This window comes from Clinocottus analis, unplaced genomic scaffold (assembly GCF_023055335.1).
Source record: "Clinocottus analis isolate CAN_PGR_092001 unplaced genomic scaffold, fCliAna1.0.p SCAF_16, whole genome shotgun sequence".
In the NCBI taxonomy this organism is placed as follows: domain Eukaryota; kingdom Metazoa; phylum Chordata; class Actinopteri; order Perciformes; family Cottidae; genus Clinocottus; species Clinocottus analis.
This window is the reverse complement of record NW_027175887.1, coordinates 2,987,666-3,005,165: the sequence shown is the minus strand read 5'-3', so window position 1 is coordinate 3,005,165 and position 17,500 is coordinate 2,987,666. Positions and strand designations below refer to the sequence as shown.

Sequence of the window (17,500 nt, the reverse complement as noted above, 5' to 3'; positions counted from 1 at the left end):
GCGGGGCCTCTCCACTGCTGGCCCTCCCTCTGAGACTCTCTCCCACAGCAACTAAGACTCTCTCCATCACTCGCCACTTTAAAAACAGCACGTAAAACAAATATATTTAAATCTGCTTTAAACCTGAGATGGTAATTCATTTAAAAGTGTTTGTTTCGTTTTTTATTGTTACGTCATCTTTCTTGTGTACATTGTTATTGCTTCTATAGTTTGTTTCAGACTTATTTTTGTAACCAGAGTCATTCCTTCTTGTCTTATTACATTTTAATGCTTTTTAGCCCTTTTCCATTTATATCCTGCTTCCAGGTCATATTTGCATAACTTTACAGTTTAAATGGTCCAGAAGAAGGATGGAAGGGGGGATGAAAGAAGAGAGAATAGAGCGAGAGACGAGAGGGTGTACATGTGCGTGTGCCTTGTATGTCTCACCACTCCGGGTAGCTGTATTTCTGCAATGAGGTACTCAGCGTCACCAGCAGGGGGCTCCACGAGCAGCGTGAACTCTGGTCTGGACAGACGGGGAGAGCACGAGAATATGAAACAAGGAGCCAGAGAACGAGACAGAAAGAAAATATGTAATAAAGCAAGTGGCTGTGACTTTGCACTGAGACGTAGAGCAGAAAAATAAGAAGAAGGTTTACCTTGTAGCCGGAGCGGTGGAATCCTCCCTGCAAGGAAAGGAACAGAGCGAGGGCGATGTGAGCGTCTGATACTAAGCAGAAAGTGTTTATATAGACTTCACAGGCAGAGGCAGGCGCCTTCTAATTAAATAACAACCAGTTTCGTCAGCTGCTCCTGACTAAAGGTCATTTCATGAAGAAACTACAAGAAAAAACTCAGCTGTTTTCTGAGGGAATGTGTGCGTCTGGTTTTCCCTCAAAGGAGACATTGTGAAGGTGAGATGAATACCTCTCTGATTGTTTTCATATTGAAAAAGCTCGACCGTTTACTGTGGCTTGTGTCAACAGATGTCAACCAGCATGCATTTTGTGTTGTTTTTATCCAGGTGACTCGATGGAAACTAGAATTGCAGCCTTGTGGTTGTACGCCCACGGCAACAAGTCAAGTTGCAGTTAATATCCTGTCATCGCTTCCTCACTTTTTCCTGCCAAACATTTGAGTGCAACAGTAATAATCAGCAGAGGCATGAGAACCGAACCCTGCCCGAGGTTGTGTTGTGTGTGCGCCAGCTCGTCCAGACAGACACTGAGACCGAGGAACGTACGGAGGCTGCAGCTCTTGAATCACCGGCCTGCTCTTCGTCCGAATGTTCTGCTCGCTGACAGAACCCAGGAACTTTCTGTTCTTCAACACCTTCCAGTCTGTGGAAACACACACAATAATCTCAACATCTGCTGCCAAGGATGGACAGACAAACACACAGACACACACACACACACACACACACACACACACACACACACACACACACACACACACACACACCTCTACTCAGCTCCAGATTGTATTTGTTCTCCAAACCCTCCATAGACACCAAAATAACAAACTGCTGGAACAAGGGATCCTCCTGCAAGACACACACGTAAGTGTCACGTTACAAGACATTAGTTTGTCTTCACTCACAGCCAGCTGGACAGGAACGACACTCTGAGACGCCCTCTGTTGGTTCAGTAAGGACACACAACACATGTATGTATGTATGCATGTATGTGTGCGTGCGTGCATGCATGCATGCACGCACGCACACACACATACATGCATGCATACATACATACATACATGTCGTTGCAGGCATGGAAGTTTTTTCTACAGATTCTGAGCTTCTTTAGATTAAAAAAAAAAGATTAAATCATCTGTCTATCTTACTTACCGGCAGGTAAAAAGCAGGTAATTATTAGATATTATATATTGCATGCACTAAAATGCAATATACATGCACTAAAAATACACAATTTCTCACTTTAACTGCTTCCTTTTAATAATAATTACACAATAAGACAGCTGCACTGAATGGATAACAAAACAAGACACCCCCCCCCCCCCACACACACACACACACACACACACACACACACACACACACCTGGCACTTCTGGAAGAACTCCTGGTTGACGACCACATCATACGCTGTGCAGCCCTGAGAGTCTGAAACGGAGGAGAAAGAGACGTGAAAACCTAACTCGCTAAACGAGTCGAAGAGCTCCAGCTGTCGGCTTTATAGACGGACCACTCGGGTCCACGCAAGTCTTGGGGAGAAAACAGGAAGTTCACACGAATGATTTGGCCTTAACTTGCTGGCGAACATCATCTGAGACATCCGTCCCTGGAAGTTTACTGGGTGAGTTCTCCCGGCCCGCTGAGGTGCAGCGGCGATGACAGACATGACCACACCCTCCGAGGAATGTGTCCGCACATGACTGCACCACCTCCCGTGCCAGGAGTTCATCGACATGATTGATTGTTTAAACCCGCGGCCGAGGCAACCGATGCGTTGCCGCAAGACTTTCCTCTAACCCCGAGTACGAGGATGTTGATTTATTGCTGAAAACCACCATGAAAGTTGCTGGTAACACAAGCATGCAAAACTCCTTCTGTCATTACTACTTTTTTTTCCTGCAGCAACACAATTGCACTTAAACTGTTTTGCCGTGACAGTGATGTTGTTGATACATTCTGGCACTAGCGGGGCCAGCTTTCTCAAGCACTTTCTGTTGCATGGGTGCCAACTGCACTAGAACTTAATGTTCCTCGGTATAAAAAAAGCGCTGCCTGCATGCAGGTTCTTGTAAGAACAGGTCAAAGTTGTGTTGCGTGACAATGTAATGACTGCTGATGAACACGACCCATCAGGTTATTATAACTGCTGCGCTTCTGCACACAAGATTCGGAGCATTAGTGGTAGACAAAAAAGAAACAAAAAGAATAATAAAACGGCAGAGAGGCAGAGGAAATGAATGGGTGGTAGCTCTTAGCTGCTAGCCGTCTCCATGTTGAGAGCCGCGTGGAGGCAACCCCTCAATCTCAGACACCTTTAGTTATTTAGCGACAGTCAAACTATGAATTAAGTCGACTCAAAAACAAAGCGCAAAACCTCCTCTTTGGCCTCAGTCACATACTGTTGTCCAATTCTGTGTGTGGCTCGCCGAGGCTCATGGGAACTCTGTAGCCGCTGGGATCCTCCGATTGGAGCAGTTCTACGAGATCCTCTCTGGAGATCTCCGGCGGCAGCGGGACCGAGTTTGACTGGCAGATGTTAACGAAGACCTTCTGCCGGCCTGGCTCCGAGAGAGTCTTCACACACATGCCTCAGGGGAAGAGAGAGAGAAAAATTAATACATGGTGCACAATAAATGGTGTCCGTGAGCTGTGGCACTGTCTGTGAAAGTCGAAGGATTGCGATAGAACTCGCATTGTGGCGCTACTTACCAGGTTGTGGTCGGATTACTTTGGAGTCTGGATTTTCAGTCGGCATCTTTCCCATCGTCTAAACAAACGACCAAAAATGTTTCATCACATCATGACACGTTAAACAAAAATCTAAATCAGAATCCGAAGCCTCCAAAATGCAAAGGGCTTGTTGGCAACTAATAAGAGCTTCAGGAACGCGGGTCAGCGCACCAGAGGCCGTCTGTGTTTATGTGAACGCTCAGTCAGCAACTCGACATCCTGCTCGCTCTCAGGTCAGCTGGCTTTCAGAGAGCCGGAGCGGACGTAGCTGCCGCAGAGCCCGGTGCACCAGATCGCTCTCCCCAAAGCCGTTTCCAGACGGACCAAAGAGACGGCGCTCATCTCGTCACCGAGAACAACGTTTGTTACGAGAACGGGGAAATGTGTTTGTTTGCGTTCCTGCAGAGTCAAACGAGATGATTGAAAAATCGGACACGAGTGGGTTCAATCTTCTAATTGAAGTCCCTGCAATAGCAAATCGACATATTTTCCAATATGATGAACTGTTACATCAAAGCAAGACTGTGTCTCTTTTAAAGTGAAGAAAAGACAAATTGTTCCTCTACAAAAAAAGAAATGTTAAATTCATAAGCAATAAAAAAAGAGCCTTTGCTCAGCTGCACACAGCTGGTCGATCCAGACCTGCTTCTTGTTGATAAACTGAGGGATAGTGTAACTAACATCACCGAGTCAGCGACTGTACAACAGCCTCTAGTTTGGTTTTACCATTTGCCATCCTGTAACTATCACTGGTGGGCAAAAGTTTCTTAGTCTCACCGGAATCCAGTTGACACAAATAAAGCGATATTACCTGCAGCAGCAGCTGCTGATACAGCTCCTCCTGCTGCTGGAGCTCCAGCTCGGAAGTGAGGAGTGAGGAGTCCGTCATGCTGGCTACGGGCAGACAACAGCCAAAATTGAACAATTAATGACAACTGATTTTCATGTAAAAAAAAAAAAAAAAACCCAACTTTTCTTCACTTTGATTTAACACGCAGCACATGTGAAACATTCTATTAGTACTTTTGACTTCGTCCAGTGTAACTTCCCATCTCTTTGTATACAATGGGTGTGATATTAATGAATACCTTACAAGGAGCATATATATATATATATATATATATATATATATATATATATATATATACATATATATATATATATATACATATATATATATATATATATATATATATATACATATATATATATATATATATATATATATATATATATATATATATATATATATATATACACACATTTCGTTTGACAACAATTGAAAATGACTTCTCTCCTCGTGAGGAAGACGTTCAAATCAGTGAATGAAATAAAATAAAGACACACATTTACACTATGTTTTTTCCATACAAGTCACGTGATGTTGCATTCATGTTCACACCAGCTCAAGCCCTCACGACCTCACACACTCAAGCACTCAGCAGCTGACGTCAGTGAGGGCCTGAGGGTGCAGGGTCTATGAGGGTGCAGGGTGAAGATTGGGGTTAGCCCGATCAGACCACATAATCATGTAAATTATCTGCCCTCGTGAATGCCGCAAAATGTCACATTTTGCCGTACAATGAAGCCAACACATGCACAACAAGCGACATTTCAACGAGCGAGTGAACTCGTTTCCTTTCGAGCGAGTGCACATTGAGAATGCGAGGGTTGTTTTGATCAGACACTGTTATCTACGAGGAGGTTTTGACCCAGTTGACGGGGTCGCCTGATGAACCGAAACACCGGGTTAGTGTACGTAATAGCTACCGAGGCTAGCAACTAGCAGCTAGCAGCTCACCGGACAAGCTATCAGTCACTTTAAGCTCACTAGCAGTGTGTACTGTGCTCGAGACTGACCTCTATGTGTTTCCCGTATTAAGTCATAACTGCACTCTTTGCTGTGTGTCCCTCGTGTACGTCAGAAATGTGTGTTTACCTTTCTCTCTTCCGCGCTGCTAGGAGACGCGCTCGCGCCGGTGTTCGAACGGGGTAACACTTCCGGCACGGAACCTTCCAAAATAAAAGTGCCACATGATAAAAGTGCCACACCATAAAGAGTCTTGGAACCAGGTCCTTTGAGACATTGGTGGAATATCTACTCAGATCCTTCACTTGAGGAAGAAACCAGACACAGCAATGTGTTTAAGTAATGTTGAGGTTCTGTATTCCAACACATAAACACACTTCATTTAAACAATTTATTTCTTCTTTGTTGTGGCTTTGTGGCTTCTAGTCCATCTACCTGCAAACACCACTTCATGTCCACATGGTGAGCTACAAGAATTCCTGGCAGTAGTTAAACATAAGTCTTTTTATTTGACTGGAGGCGATACTATTTATCGTACACTGACTGTCCCATGTTATCCACTTTCCCCTTTCTTTCTGTTTTTGAGCCCAGATGATCTACAATCGTGTGCACTAAATCCAGTCTGCCAACTGTGTCCGTTATTAATGTTAAAACTCTCTGTCAGCTTCGTCATCATAATCCCTGGTGAGTGAACTGAATAAAACAGATACTAGATCACAACTTTGCTTTAACTTACGCAAGCAGGACTTGCATGTTTCTTGCTGACAAATTCTTTTCAGTTTTTTCTTTCTGCAACAAGCGGCCTCAAACTTCTCTTTTCTTTTCTCTTGTCTACAAGCTACATCGTTGAGCCAGGCTGGACTAGCTCAGAACAAGAGGTCTCCTTCCGGTTCCCGAACAGTTCTGATAAAGAAACAACACAAAGACACTCAAGACCGACAAATAACGGGTGGGAAACGACACTCAGAGTCATAGTTTAGCAGAGCTCAGCACATAGCTCAGCACATCTCATCCTTGAGGTGGTGTTTTGGGCCTGCTTCATGTCAAAATGACACCAGGGTCGTTCAAGAACAGGAATGGCCACATCAGACTTTACTGACCCGTGCAGTTAGCACGTGTCAATTGGTTTCGGTAACCTGGCACAACTGTGAGCTTGTCGACAGCCAGCTGTCTGACAGTCTGACCTTGTGCCAAACACGACACTTTGTCACGCACCCTCCGTTTTCTGATACCGCTCCTTTGGCATCTCTACGAGACGCTGCGGGCTCGACAGTAACTCCATTATCCTCCACTTCTGTGAGAACCTCTGTGCAGACGATGGCAGAAAATATCTGGAGGCCTGGACCCGACTCCTGGGAATGCCTTCACCAGTGAGACTTGCCTTGGGGATGACTGGACCTTCTTTTCTCTTTTGTTGACGCTCTGAATGCTCTTCATGTCTGATATGTGTCTGATTTATTTATTTTCTACCATCAAACTCTTTTCGATTTAAAAGAAAAATTTGTGCGCAAGCTTAAAACTTTTCCACAAACATTCCAAAGCTGAACAAACTCAATGTGAGTTTATCTTTGTTTTGTAATGACTGGAGGTCAACAGTTTGTGAAATATAACATTTAACAATAGAACATTTTCTTAAAATTAAAATGCTGCAGTATTTGTAGCCACAAGCCCTGTCGTTATCCTAATGATGAACAAAATAAAAGGATTAAGTATGCTTTTTAATTTTAGGCAAAATGCATGACCACCAAACAGGCAACATCAATTGAGAATGACTTTATTTGTAGAGAAATATCACGCTGAAATCTCGACCTGGAGTGTCTCGTTTTGTTTTCAAACCAAAGTTTATGTGATAGGAAAAGTCAGAGAGAAGCTATAGTCAGTCACTTCACATTTTTACAATATCTGTATGTTAGTATGATTACATTTCTTCAACTTTTTACATAATACATTGCGCAAAAACATACCACGGGAGTTAAAGAAAACATCGATCGGAAACAGCTTATATGTTCTGTTTGATATTCACAAGCAATGCTGCCTATGAGAGATGCTTCCCAAAGTGAACCTTGAATCCATGGACAGACGTTTAGTCTTTGGAGCAACAAGAAGAGGAGATGAACCTCAGCGGACGGACGACAATTCTCACTGAAGTTTTCAACAAGTAATTCTAATTTGTAGTAACCTCCAGCGACTGATTTGTCTCAACCAAAGATATCATGGGAGCTTTTAGTTTATCCATTAATCTTGTATGAGTAAAAAAAAAACACCTCTTTAAAAGACACACTGTCCCGTTTAAAAAACAATATAAATACATATATATATAAATACATATATATATATATATATATATATATATATATATATATATATATATATATATATATATATATATATATATACATATACATATATATATATATATATATATATATACATACATATACAGTATATGTATATTCATACATACAATAAAAAAGTACCACAGTTGCTTAACGATGGAACATGAAGTGCAAATATTACTGTAAAAAATTAAATACAGGCAAGACAGGATTATAACTCCAACCTTTTTTCATACAGGATATGATAGGGTGTCAAAATGAAATGCTGCTAATTTCATGATGTTAGGCTAATGTATGCATGATGTTAGGCTCATGTATGCATAAAATGCCGTGAATCAGTTTGTATTATTTTCACATTTTTAGTATCAAACAGTGGCTCTGCGTACAAAACCAGCTGGGGGTTCACAAATATTCTAATACAGCAAAGAAATATCTTTGTGCAGCTCGACCAATATTGTACCTAACATATGTTTTGCATCATCATCACATTCAAACTCAATGCACACGATACAAAAACCTAATAACTGAGCTACAGAATGCAGCAGTGCTTTGAAAAAGAAACAAAAAAACAGTGTACTTTCTAGGTCCACTGCCGAGAGAACTTCATCTGCTGCCGGCGACATGTTGCTCACCGGCCTTCAAACAGCTGCTAATGGCTCACTGAGTAGAAAACTGTCGAGTGGAAAGTTCAGAGTCCCTTGAAGACAGTTGGACTGGATTCAACTAAACAGACATTATCAGCTGAGACACTGAAGCTGTCCTGTTCATTTTGAGCACATTTCTGGGGATTCAGACTCAATATATCAAACTCTATTGTGAACTTATGTCCTCATGTAGCTGCATGCACATCTACACCCGGAAGGACCCGGCGGTCAGGTCGTACACGTCCTGGCATCCGCGTCGTCCTCATTATTTTTATCATGCAATGGAAAAATGAAACGCATAACTACAGCGGTGTCATGTTGCACAGCCGGCGTACTTTACAAGTGTTGCGGCGAGCCGACAGCTCTGGCAAACTTTCGCTGCGGAACTCTTTAGCTTCAGAAGTTGATCCAGAAGAGTCTCTCAGTGGACTTGTCCCTACGCGGGCCCGTTCCAGCTTATCCGCCCGGCCTCCAGACACTTCGTTACATCCACACAGACGTTGAGACGTTAACGTTTGGCTCTTAACGTTAAGACGCTAAAAGCAAACGCGGTGAGCTACAGAATAGTTTTTTCTTCAGGTTTCTGCATGGCGAAAGGGAGAGAGAGAGAAACAAGGGTCAGCCCAATATCGAGGTCCACAGCAACGCTAGCTACGCTAACAATGCTAACTGGTGAGTCGGCTTGATGGCAAAGAATAATAATGACCACTGCAGTCAGAACAAGGCAAAGTTTCAATTTGTGTTGCCGTCGGCTGAATGTGTGATGGATGAGATCTCATGCATTCATTCTCATAATCACCTCTCTCAACAGATTAGTCTCCGAGTCGTTGTCCGTCGCTGACAGCAGTGTGCATGACTGAAAGAGAGGGAAGTGGAGAACATGCACATCAAGTCCAGTCCGATGGCGCAGGAGCAGGGGGTCGTGGGTTCAAATGATCCCCGAGGGGCAAAGCAGGTCTGGATCACACAACCGACCCGCCGAACGTGACTAGTTATTACTCACACAAGGCTAACGGGAAAAGTCTGAAATATTAAACACAGATACAAAAGGGAACAACGAGTAAAGATCCATACTTGATGGGGATTTTTGGCCCCTTTTTTCCACAATTTGTGTGCCGCTGATCATTTTTTAAGATCGCCGTAATGTACCTCCCCCTCAGGACGCCACTGTTTTCACTTCACTTTCTTTACAGTGTGAACAATCGCTTGCAGGGACTTGATCATGACAGAGACACGACACGGAGCGACACAAGCGGCTCAAAGACTCGTGGCATGTTTAGCTGTCGAGTGGGACCAAAACCCAAAGGAGATTTGATCTGGACAAGCGTTCCTTCGTCTGTAAATAATTCAAGGTGTGATACGTGACTAAAAAACGACTGGACCTATGTTGTATATGTTTTGGAAGAGTTGTGTACTTGCATTATCCCAAAGGTCATCAACCCAGAGAAATGCGTGACTTTAATCCAGCGAGCGGTAAATGTTAGAATTTAAGAAAGAAAGAAAAAAGAGCCAGAAAATTACATTCAGTTGTGAAATTCTGGTTAAGTTGTTGTGTTTCTGACCTGACACTTTTGATCTCTACGCTTGGCATTTAGATGAATTACCCTAAATATGTACATGTGGAAACATGAATATATACAATTGGTGATCAAATGAAGAGCAGAGCCACAACTACGCATCGTCAGTGAGAATAGAAATGCTGAAACAGCAAAAGTGGGTCTAGTTTAAAGCAACAAGCCCTGGACTCCTAATTAAAAGAAAACAGAGTGTGTTTGGTTGGACAAGCCCACACACAGAATATCTTTAACCAAACCTGCAACTGTATCTCTGTCCTGAGCGTGTGGTCCTGCGCCCGCTGGCGGCGCATGTAGAGGAAAACAGCCGAGGGCAAGATGAGGTTGAAGAGCAGCGACAGAATTAAAAAGTACTTCAGGTTTCCTGTGTGAGGAGAGAGCAGAGACAACTTCCATTAAGATCAAAAATGATTGGGAGAAAAGCAGAAACTAGTTTTGTGTGCTTTCCACATTTGACATTTATCAAAAGCTTTGTGAAACCCCAAAACGGCATTATTATTTTACTCATTTGATTATAACTCTCGTTATGCGTTACAATATGTTTCTTCATTTCTAAATTGTGATACAAAATACCAAATAAGGATTTTTATTCACTGAAAAATGTACAAAAATATTTTTGTGCCTTGTGTGTTGGTCAGATAAATCCAACGGTTTGAAGAGGTAACGTTTCTGAGGTTTTACGGACTAAACTGCCTCTCTGACAAAGACACCTTTGAATTAAGGCGGTAAGCTTACCTGTTGTGTTTCCAGTGTCTGGTTGCTTGTCTATGGAAAGATTTACAAACATTTTAATAATTCAGTCCGAGTGTAAACTTGCGGTGTAAAAACAGACAAATACAAGAAGAATTGTGGAAAATCCAAGAGTAAAAAAAGATATAACAAAGCAAGGGACTTCTTCCAGAAGAGCATTGAAACAAGAAAACTGTCATTATTATGAATGGTTAGTCCTTCGTTTAACGCTGTACCATATGAAGGCGGGGCCATGCAGCGACTAGGGACCGGTTGTCTCGACCACTGGAAAACCATGGATTCATATTCACAGCTTTGGATGCACAACTTTTCTGCTTTTCTTATTGGTTTCCACTGTGCAACATAGCGAAGGAGAAATATGTCGACCAGATCCAAACGAGATCAAACCGAAGCGACAGGAGGGCAAGAATGCTAACTACGACTACGTCTGCTACTTCAGCACCACGGACAGCGACGCAGGCTATTGCAGTCGTTCCTAAGGACTGTAAACGTAGTGATGAGAACGTCAACAATTGGTTTGTGGACGGCCGCTTTGACGCCTCAAGTTGGGCAATTTCGCCGTCTCCATCTTGGAATACGGTCGTCGCCAACTTTGCTTTTTTTGCAACCAGTCAACGGCTCTGGCAGCGGCAGCGACCTGTCAATCACAGTAATCCCGCCCAAAAGCATCCCCTGCTTTATGGTCTGTTTGACCCTGAGTGGAACATCATTTACTGGTTTCAATGACACGTGCATAAAGCAAAGTTGTGACTTATTTAAAGTATAACTCTTCTACATGGGTGGTTTATCTATTCAAGATCATTTTAGTTGTTGTGGAATTGGCAGTAAAAATGGCCAGAAATGCTCATTCACACACATGTTTGCTAATCTCAGGATTGGGTAGCTGCGAGTTGACGACAAATGTGCGGCCGCATTTCCCACGTTGTTGTTTGGGAGCGTCTCAGTGTCTTCACCGCTCTTTACGGGAGGTGTGAACATGCACATGCAGGTTAGTCTGCATCCATGAAGTCTTTTCTCTCATCTAAGGAAAACATGGAGTCAGAAAACCCTTTTGATCAAGTACAAGATTGTCCAAGTTTGTTCTTGAGGCTGGAATGTGCTCGCTGCGAGAGGCCGTCGGTGTTTTCTAGCCGTACGTTTCTGTTGAATGAGAGAAGACCTCAAGGATGACGAGCAATTCATCTGGACAGAGAAATGTCCCGTGTGTGAAATCATATTCTCCGTGTCCGTGACATAATCAGCTGTTAGCTTATCACAAGAAGAGCTATTGACCTAGCTTACCCCCATTCCTTCGAGATTTCGTCTGTCCCTCTGCCAGCGTTGTTGCTGTTGGCTTCATTGTTGCTTCTGTTGTTGGTGGTGAGGGCAATACTGTTGCTGTTTCTGCACGTGTTGCTGTTGGCTTCAATGTTGCTATTCCTGCTTTTGTTGACGAGGGCAATGATGTTGCTGTTGTTTCTGGCAGTGTTGTTGTTGTTTCTGGCAGTGTTGTTGTTGTTTCTGGCAGTGTTGTTGCTGTTGTTGTTTCTGGCAGTGTTGTTGCTGTTGTTGTTTTTGGCAGTGTTGTTGTTGTTTCTGGGAGTGTTGTTGTTGTTTCTGGCAGTGTTGTTGCTGTTGTTGTTTCTGGCAGTGTTGTTGCTGTTGTTGTTTCTGGCAGTGTTGTTGTTGTTTCTGGCAGTGTTGTTGTTGTTAGATCAGAATCTGTAGAAATGTCATCAGTCAATCAGTAACATGAGGTTTATAGGCAATAAATGCAAAATAATAAGAATATTTGGGGCAGTAGTGGAAGACTTCGTCACATTTAAAGTACAAGGAAGTATGGCAACTAACTTAAGTCGACTACAAACCCAAAGAAGTGGACCGGTACACAATTTAGTGTAGGAGACTTTCAGTAAAGCTCAGTACTACAATGTACCATACAGCGGAGAGTACGCTGAAACGCATGTAAGGAGTACTATACGCAGCGCACTTTGTAGTGTATTAGTATACGTAGTGTAGTATACGTAGTGTACAGAGTAGTAAAGGTAGGGTACTTTGACGTGGATTTAGTGTATGTAGTGTACGGAGTAGTATACGTGGTATACTTTGTAGTGTATTAGTATAGGAAGTAGTATACGTAGAGTACTTTGTAGTGTATTAGTATACGTAGTGTACTTTGTCATGTATTTAGTGTATGTAGTATACGACATACTCATGTATGCTGCGTACACTGTAGTGTACATTAAGTCCATAATACTGTACGTAGTACATGTAGTGTGCATCATAGTGCACATAGTGTGCGTCATAGTGTGAGTAGTGTGCGTCATAGTGCACGTAGTGTGCGTCATAGTGAGTAGTGTGCGTCATAGTGCACGTAGTGTGCGTCATAGTGAGTAGTGTGCGTCATAGTGCACGTAGTGTGCGTCATAGTGTGAGTAGTGTGCGTCATAGTGTGAGTAGTGTGCGTCATTGTGCACGTAGTGTGCGTCATAGTGAGTAGTGTGCGTCATAGTGTGAGTAGTGTGCGTCATAGTGCACGTAGTGTGCGTCATAGTGCACGTAGTGTGCGTCATAGTGAGTAGTGTGCGTCATAGTGAGTAGTGTGCGTCATAGTGCACTTAGTGTGCGTCATAGTGTGAGTAGTGTGCGTCATAGTGCACGTAGTGTGCGTCATAGTGCACGTAGTGTGCGTCATAGTGAGTAGTGTGCGTCATAGTGAGTAGTGTGCGTCATAGTGCACTTAGTGTGCGTCATAGTGTGAGTAGTGTGCGTCATAGTGCACGTAGTGTGCGTCATAGTGAGTAGTGTGCGTCATAGTGCACGTAGTGTGCGTCATAGTGTGAGTAGTGTGCGTCATAGTGTGAGTAGTGTGCGTCATAGTGTGAGTAGTGTGCGTCATAGTGCACGTAGTGTGCGTCATAGTGAGTAGTGTGCGTCATAGTGCACGTAGTGTGCGTCATAGTGTGAGTAGTGTGCGTCATAGTGCACGTAGTGTGCGTCATAGTGTGAGTAGTGTGCGTCATAGTGCACGTAGTGTGCGTCATAGTGAGTAGTGTGCGTCATAGTGCACGTAGTGTGCGTCATAGTGTGAGTAGTGTGCGTCATAGTGCACGTAGTGTGCGTCATAGTGAGTAGTGTGCGTCATAGGGCACGTAGTGTGCGTCATAGTGTGAGTAGTGTGCGTCATAGTGCACGTAGTGTGCGTCATAGTGAGTAGTGTGCGTCATAGTGCACGTAGTGTGCGTCATAGTGAGTAGTGTGCGTCATAGTGCACGTAGTGTGCGTCATAGTGAGTAGTGTGCGTCATAGTGCACGTAGTGTGCGTCATAGTGAGTAGTGTGCGTCATAGTGTGAGTAGTGTGCGTCATAGTGCACGTAGTGTGCGTCATAGTGAGTAGTGTGCGTCATAGTGCACGTAGTGTGCGTCATAGTGAGTAGTGTGCGTCATAGTGTGAGTAGTGTGCGTCATAGTGCACGTAGTGTGCGTCATAGTGAGTAGTGTGCGTCATAGTGAGTAGTGTGCGTCATAGTGAGTAGTGTGCGTCATAGTGCACGTAGTGTGCGTCATAGTGAGTAGTTTGCGTCATAGTGAGTAGTGTGCGTCATAGTGCACGTAGTGTGCGTCATAGTGCACGTAGTGTGCGTCATAGTGAGTAGTGTGCGTCATAGTGCACGTAGTGTGCGTCATAGTGAGTAGTGTGCGTCATAGTGAGTAGTGTGCGTCATAGTGCACGTAGTGTGCGTCATAGTGAGTAGTGTGCGTCATAGTGTGAGTAGTGTGCGTCATAGTGAGTAGTTTGCGTCATAGTGAGTAGTGTGCGTCATAGTGAGTAGTTTGCGTCATAGTGAGTAGTGTGTGTCATAGTGAGTAGTGTGCGTCATAGTGAGTAGTTTGCGTCATAGTGAGTAGTGTGCGTCATAGTGCACGTAGTGTGCGTCATAGTGAGTAGTGTGCGTCGTACATAGAGTAAGTAGTCTACGTGGGGGTGAAGGTGGTGTCAGCGTTTACTTCATAGTCACAACACGCGACTGATTGCCATTTAGCTTGTTAAAAAGCAGTCAAACAATCCGGCAGCCTCCCAAACAGAAAGAAAGTTGTCTGAAAGGGGTTTAAGATTCTCTTATGTTCAGTGTTACTGAAATGAAATTAGAGGATGTTTTGTTCAGAGTTGAAAGCAGAGCATAATCAGGCGATGAATTAATGATGTGACGTAGAAAGAAGCTTGACGATGAACGGGTAGAAAACGTGTTCAAAAGCGCTTCAAAGACGGCAGAAGCTTTAAAACCCGAAGGCTCGTTATGCATCCATGGTTTTCTGAGTAAGGACCTTTAAACTGTCTGACACCTGAAGTATGCAACAGCCCGCAGGACGTCTGGCATTTCCAATGCACACTATCAACACAAACTTCTGAATCATTTCTAAATGAAGGGTGTGACTTACGAGGAGATGCTGCTTCTGAAAACATCTTGCACACGGTGCCTAAACAAAAAGATCACACCAACGTTACATCAGTGAAGGAAAGCACACCGCTGAATGAAATGAACAGGACCCAAAGTGTTTTGCTGCTCGTCACCGGCGCTCAGGACACAGGATGCATACTCACCATATTCACAGACTGTGATGCCAGGAAGAGAGAAAAGAAAATGATGAGTTTCAACATTTAAACAAAACATCTTCAGTAGGATGTTTTGCTGGTTTTACTGCAATTCTGAGCAATAATACAACTAAGAAATGTGCAAAGTTGAAATAGTTGTGTTGACACGTTTTGTTTGTATTTCTACCTTCAGAATTGTTCGTTTATTCATAATGTATGGACCATTAAAGGTAAACCAGTGTGAAGTACCTCCAGCAGTATCATCAGAAGAAGCATTGTAAACTTTGGCGGCCAAGCACATGAGGTGAATGAAGTGGATTTTCTCAGAGCTTTCCCCTTGGCACTGAGCGCTGGGATATTTCTGTGGTAAAGAAAATACAATAATTCCTTAGTTTGGAAGGCAAGCGAGACATGCAACGTCACAATCACTCACGCAGAGCTCAATGGAGGCAGCAGCCAACGTGACCCCGTGAGAGGTGGCCGCCTGTCACTCACATCTTTAAAGCAGTAAACGTACAGATTGCCCCCTGATTTTCTTGTCCCCTTCCACTCATGCTCCAAAGTGCATTTCACTGTGCCCTGTGGTGGGAAGAGAACACACGCACACCGGGTCAAATCCAGTCCAGTCCCTATTGAACGAGGTGCATTCACATGTGTTTACATAGAACCTCAAGGGATCCTTGATGGTTCTCTGTTTCAGAGCGTCACCTCGAGATCTTCAGCCCTCACGAGGGACAAGGTGTAGGTTACATTTTCTTTCTTGATAGTGGGACATAGAAGTGGACGGACAGAAGACATGAGCAGGTGTTTATTGTGAGTTCATTACAATCATTTTGATGATTTTTGTATTGAGACAAACTCACTTTTAAGGCTAAAACTAAATAAAACACGGTGAGAACGGGCCGCAAAAGAAATACACACCTGCGGCAACGTTGCCGTGGAACATGAGGACAAATCACTGTCCGTGTGTGTGTGTGTGTGTGTGTGTGTGTGTGTGTGTGTGTGTGGCAGGGAGCTCGGGGCCACAGGCGTATTAAGCGGAGGCAGAAAGACGAGCACCTCGCAGGATTATGGAGAGCAGAGGGACGACCTCACTGGGCAAAAAAGTACTACATACTACTACAGTATGTAGTACTATCCTACAGTACTACTACTGTGAGATGTATTGGAGTAAACAGTACAGAGGAAGTGAGATGCAGTGCAGTATTTACTACCAGGACTGATAGAAGTCGTGCCTCATTGGACGCTCCTCGAGCCTAAAACATGGTTTCTGATGTGAGAGCGATGTGGATATCCACAGTGATTTGCCCTCAAAGTGTTCCTCTGGCTGCTCAAACACAACCGCTCAACAACAAAAGATCAACACATACCCAATCCATCGGTCTCAGATAGTCCAGACAACCGGCTTTCGACAGATCTATAGCGTTCAGGAACATCTAGCAGACCACGGCGGCAAACACACATGAAATGAAATAAAAAGGATGAGTATACAACACACATAACAATAGGTTGTATTGGACTGGGCGCTCTCGTGCCAGAGCGACGGGACACTTACGAAGACAAACATGCGGATCGTGCATGTCAATGATGTCATGCTGCCACCGCGACCATCCAGACTCACGCTGAAGGAAGAGAAGAGTCTGTCATTGGGTTTGTCCTCACACACACACACACACACACAAAGAGATTATAAAGTCATACGTGTGTGAGAAAACACACAGAAATTCAGAAGAAATTCAGACATGTTTTCTCCTGAAGGAGTGTTCTCATGGTGATAAAAGACGCTTTTGAGGCATTTTATTTCATGTTCTGTTTGTGTACGTTATGAACATAATGCTGACATCTGTATTCATTCCCAAATGGTATAATTACGTTTAATGGAGTGAAAACGGTTAAAGTTGTAAAGTATCATTCACTCCCTGAAGCATACCAATATATACATTTTTAAACCCTAATCTTAATTTACACATAATTTACTAAATGAACATCACGCTGCACTGAAGAAGACTTGAAACCAGCGATTGAGACAGAAACTCATGTTTTCAATGTTTACTGAGGGAATAAATCCACAAGAACGTCTATTGAACCAGAGGAGTCGCCCCCCGGTGGCCATTAGAAAGAATGCACGTTTTTCAGACCCCGAGGTTGTCGCCTGCATCTGAGCCAGGCATAAAATAATGTGTTGTCTTTCATATTCTTTCTGGGATTGTTTTTAATGTGGAGAAACAGAACATACCATTGTTCATTTTTATTTTCGGTCCATTTGAAACAAGTCAAAGCTGCCGCGCCCGGACAGTTAGATAGATACTTTATTAATCCCCAAGGAAAAGATTTGTTGTCAACAAACTAGCAGCGCCACAAACTTAACACTAAGCACACAAAATAAGATAATAAAATGATCTAT

The 17,500-nt window shown here is 43.4% G+C and overlaps 2 protein-coding genes across 7 annotated transcripts in view; both read right to left on the bottom strand.

Moving 5' to 3' along the window:
- pih1d1 (PIH1 domain containing 1) overlaps nucleotides 1–5,400 on the bottom strand; it is an 8,158-nt gene extending 2,758 nt beyond the window's left edge. Inside the window, exons 1-9 of one of the 2 annotated variants that reach the window (XM_068578883.1) lie at nucleotides 5,348–5,400; nucleotides 4,220–4,302; nucleotides 3,388–3,445; nucleotides 3,078–3,266; nucleotides 2,045–2,106; nucleotides 1,447–1,528; nucleotides 1,226–1,322; nucleotides 642–668; nucleotides 430–508 (exon numbers count right to left, since the gene is read on the bottom strand). In XM_068578883.1, the coding sequence (XP_068434984.1) occupies nucleotides 430–508; nucleotides 642–668; nucleotides 1,226–1,322; nucleotides 1,447–1,528; nucleotides 2,045–2,106; nucleotides 3,078–3,266; nucleotides 3,388–3,445; nucleotides 4,220–4,297 (672 nt within the window). In that variant the 5' untranslated portion in view covers nucleotides 4,298–4,302; nucleotides 5,348–5,400. Of the gene's footprint in view, nucleotides 1–429; nucleotides 509–641; nucleotides 669–1,225; nucleotides 1,323–1,446; nucleotides 1,529–2,044; nucleotides 2,107–3,077; nucleotides 3,267–3,387; nucleotides 3,446–4,219; nucleotides 4,303–5,268 lie in introns of both variants that reach the window. The other variant, XM_068578882.1, reaches the window with a different exon arrangement.
- A 2,300-nt stretch (nucleotides 5,401–7,700) lies between these two features.
- Nucleotides 7,701–17,500, bottom strand: part of LOC137786829 (integumentary mucin A.1-like) — a 12,191-nt gene continuing 2,391 nt past the window's right edge. Inside the window, exons 2-14 of one of the 5 annotated variants that reach the window (XM_068578941.1) lie at nucleotides 16,652–16,718; nucleotides 16,467–16,532; nucleotides 15,805–15,855; nucleotides 15,592–15,675; nucleotides 15,346–15,457; nucleotides 15,106–15,117; nucleotides 14,943–14,981; nucleotides 12,188–12,223; nucleotides 11,804–12,133; nucleotides 10,508–10,537; nucleotides 10,012–10,136; nucleotides 8,998–9,054; nucleotides 7,701–8,781 (exon numbers count right to left, since the gene is read on the bottom strand). In XM_068578941.1, the coding sequence (XP_068435042.1) occupies nucleotides 8,755–8,781; nucleotides 8,998–9,054; nucleotides 10,012–10,136; nucleotides 10,508–10,537; nucleotides 11,804–12,133; nucleotides 12,188–12,223; nucleotides 14,943–14,981; nucleotides 15,106–15,117; nucleotides 15,346–15,457; nucleotides 15,592–15,675; nucleotides 15,805–15,855; nucleotides 16,467–16,532; nucleotides 16,652–16,690 (1,008 nt within the window). In that variant the 5' untranslated portion in view covers nucleotides 16,691–16,718 and the 3' untranslated portion in view covers nucleotides 7,701–8,754. Of the gene's footprint in view, nucleotides 8,782–8,997; nucleotides 9,055–10,011; nucleotides 10,137–10,507; nucleotides 10,538–11,803; nucleotides 12,224–14,942; nucleotides 14,982–15,105; nucleotides 15,118–15,345; nucleotides 15,458–15,591; nucleotides 15,676–15,804; nucleotides 15,856–16,466; nucleotides 16,533–16,651; nucleotides 16,719–17,500 lie in introns of all 5 variants that reach the window. The other 4 variants (XM_068578939.1, XM_068578940.1, XM_068578942.1 and 1 more) reach the window with 4 other exon arrangements.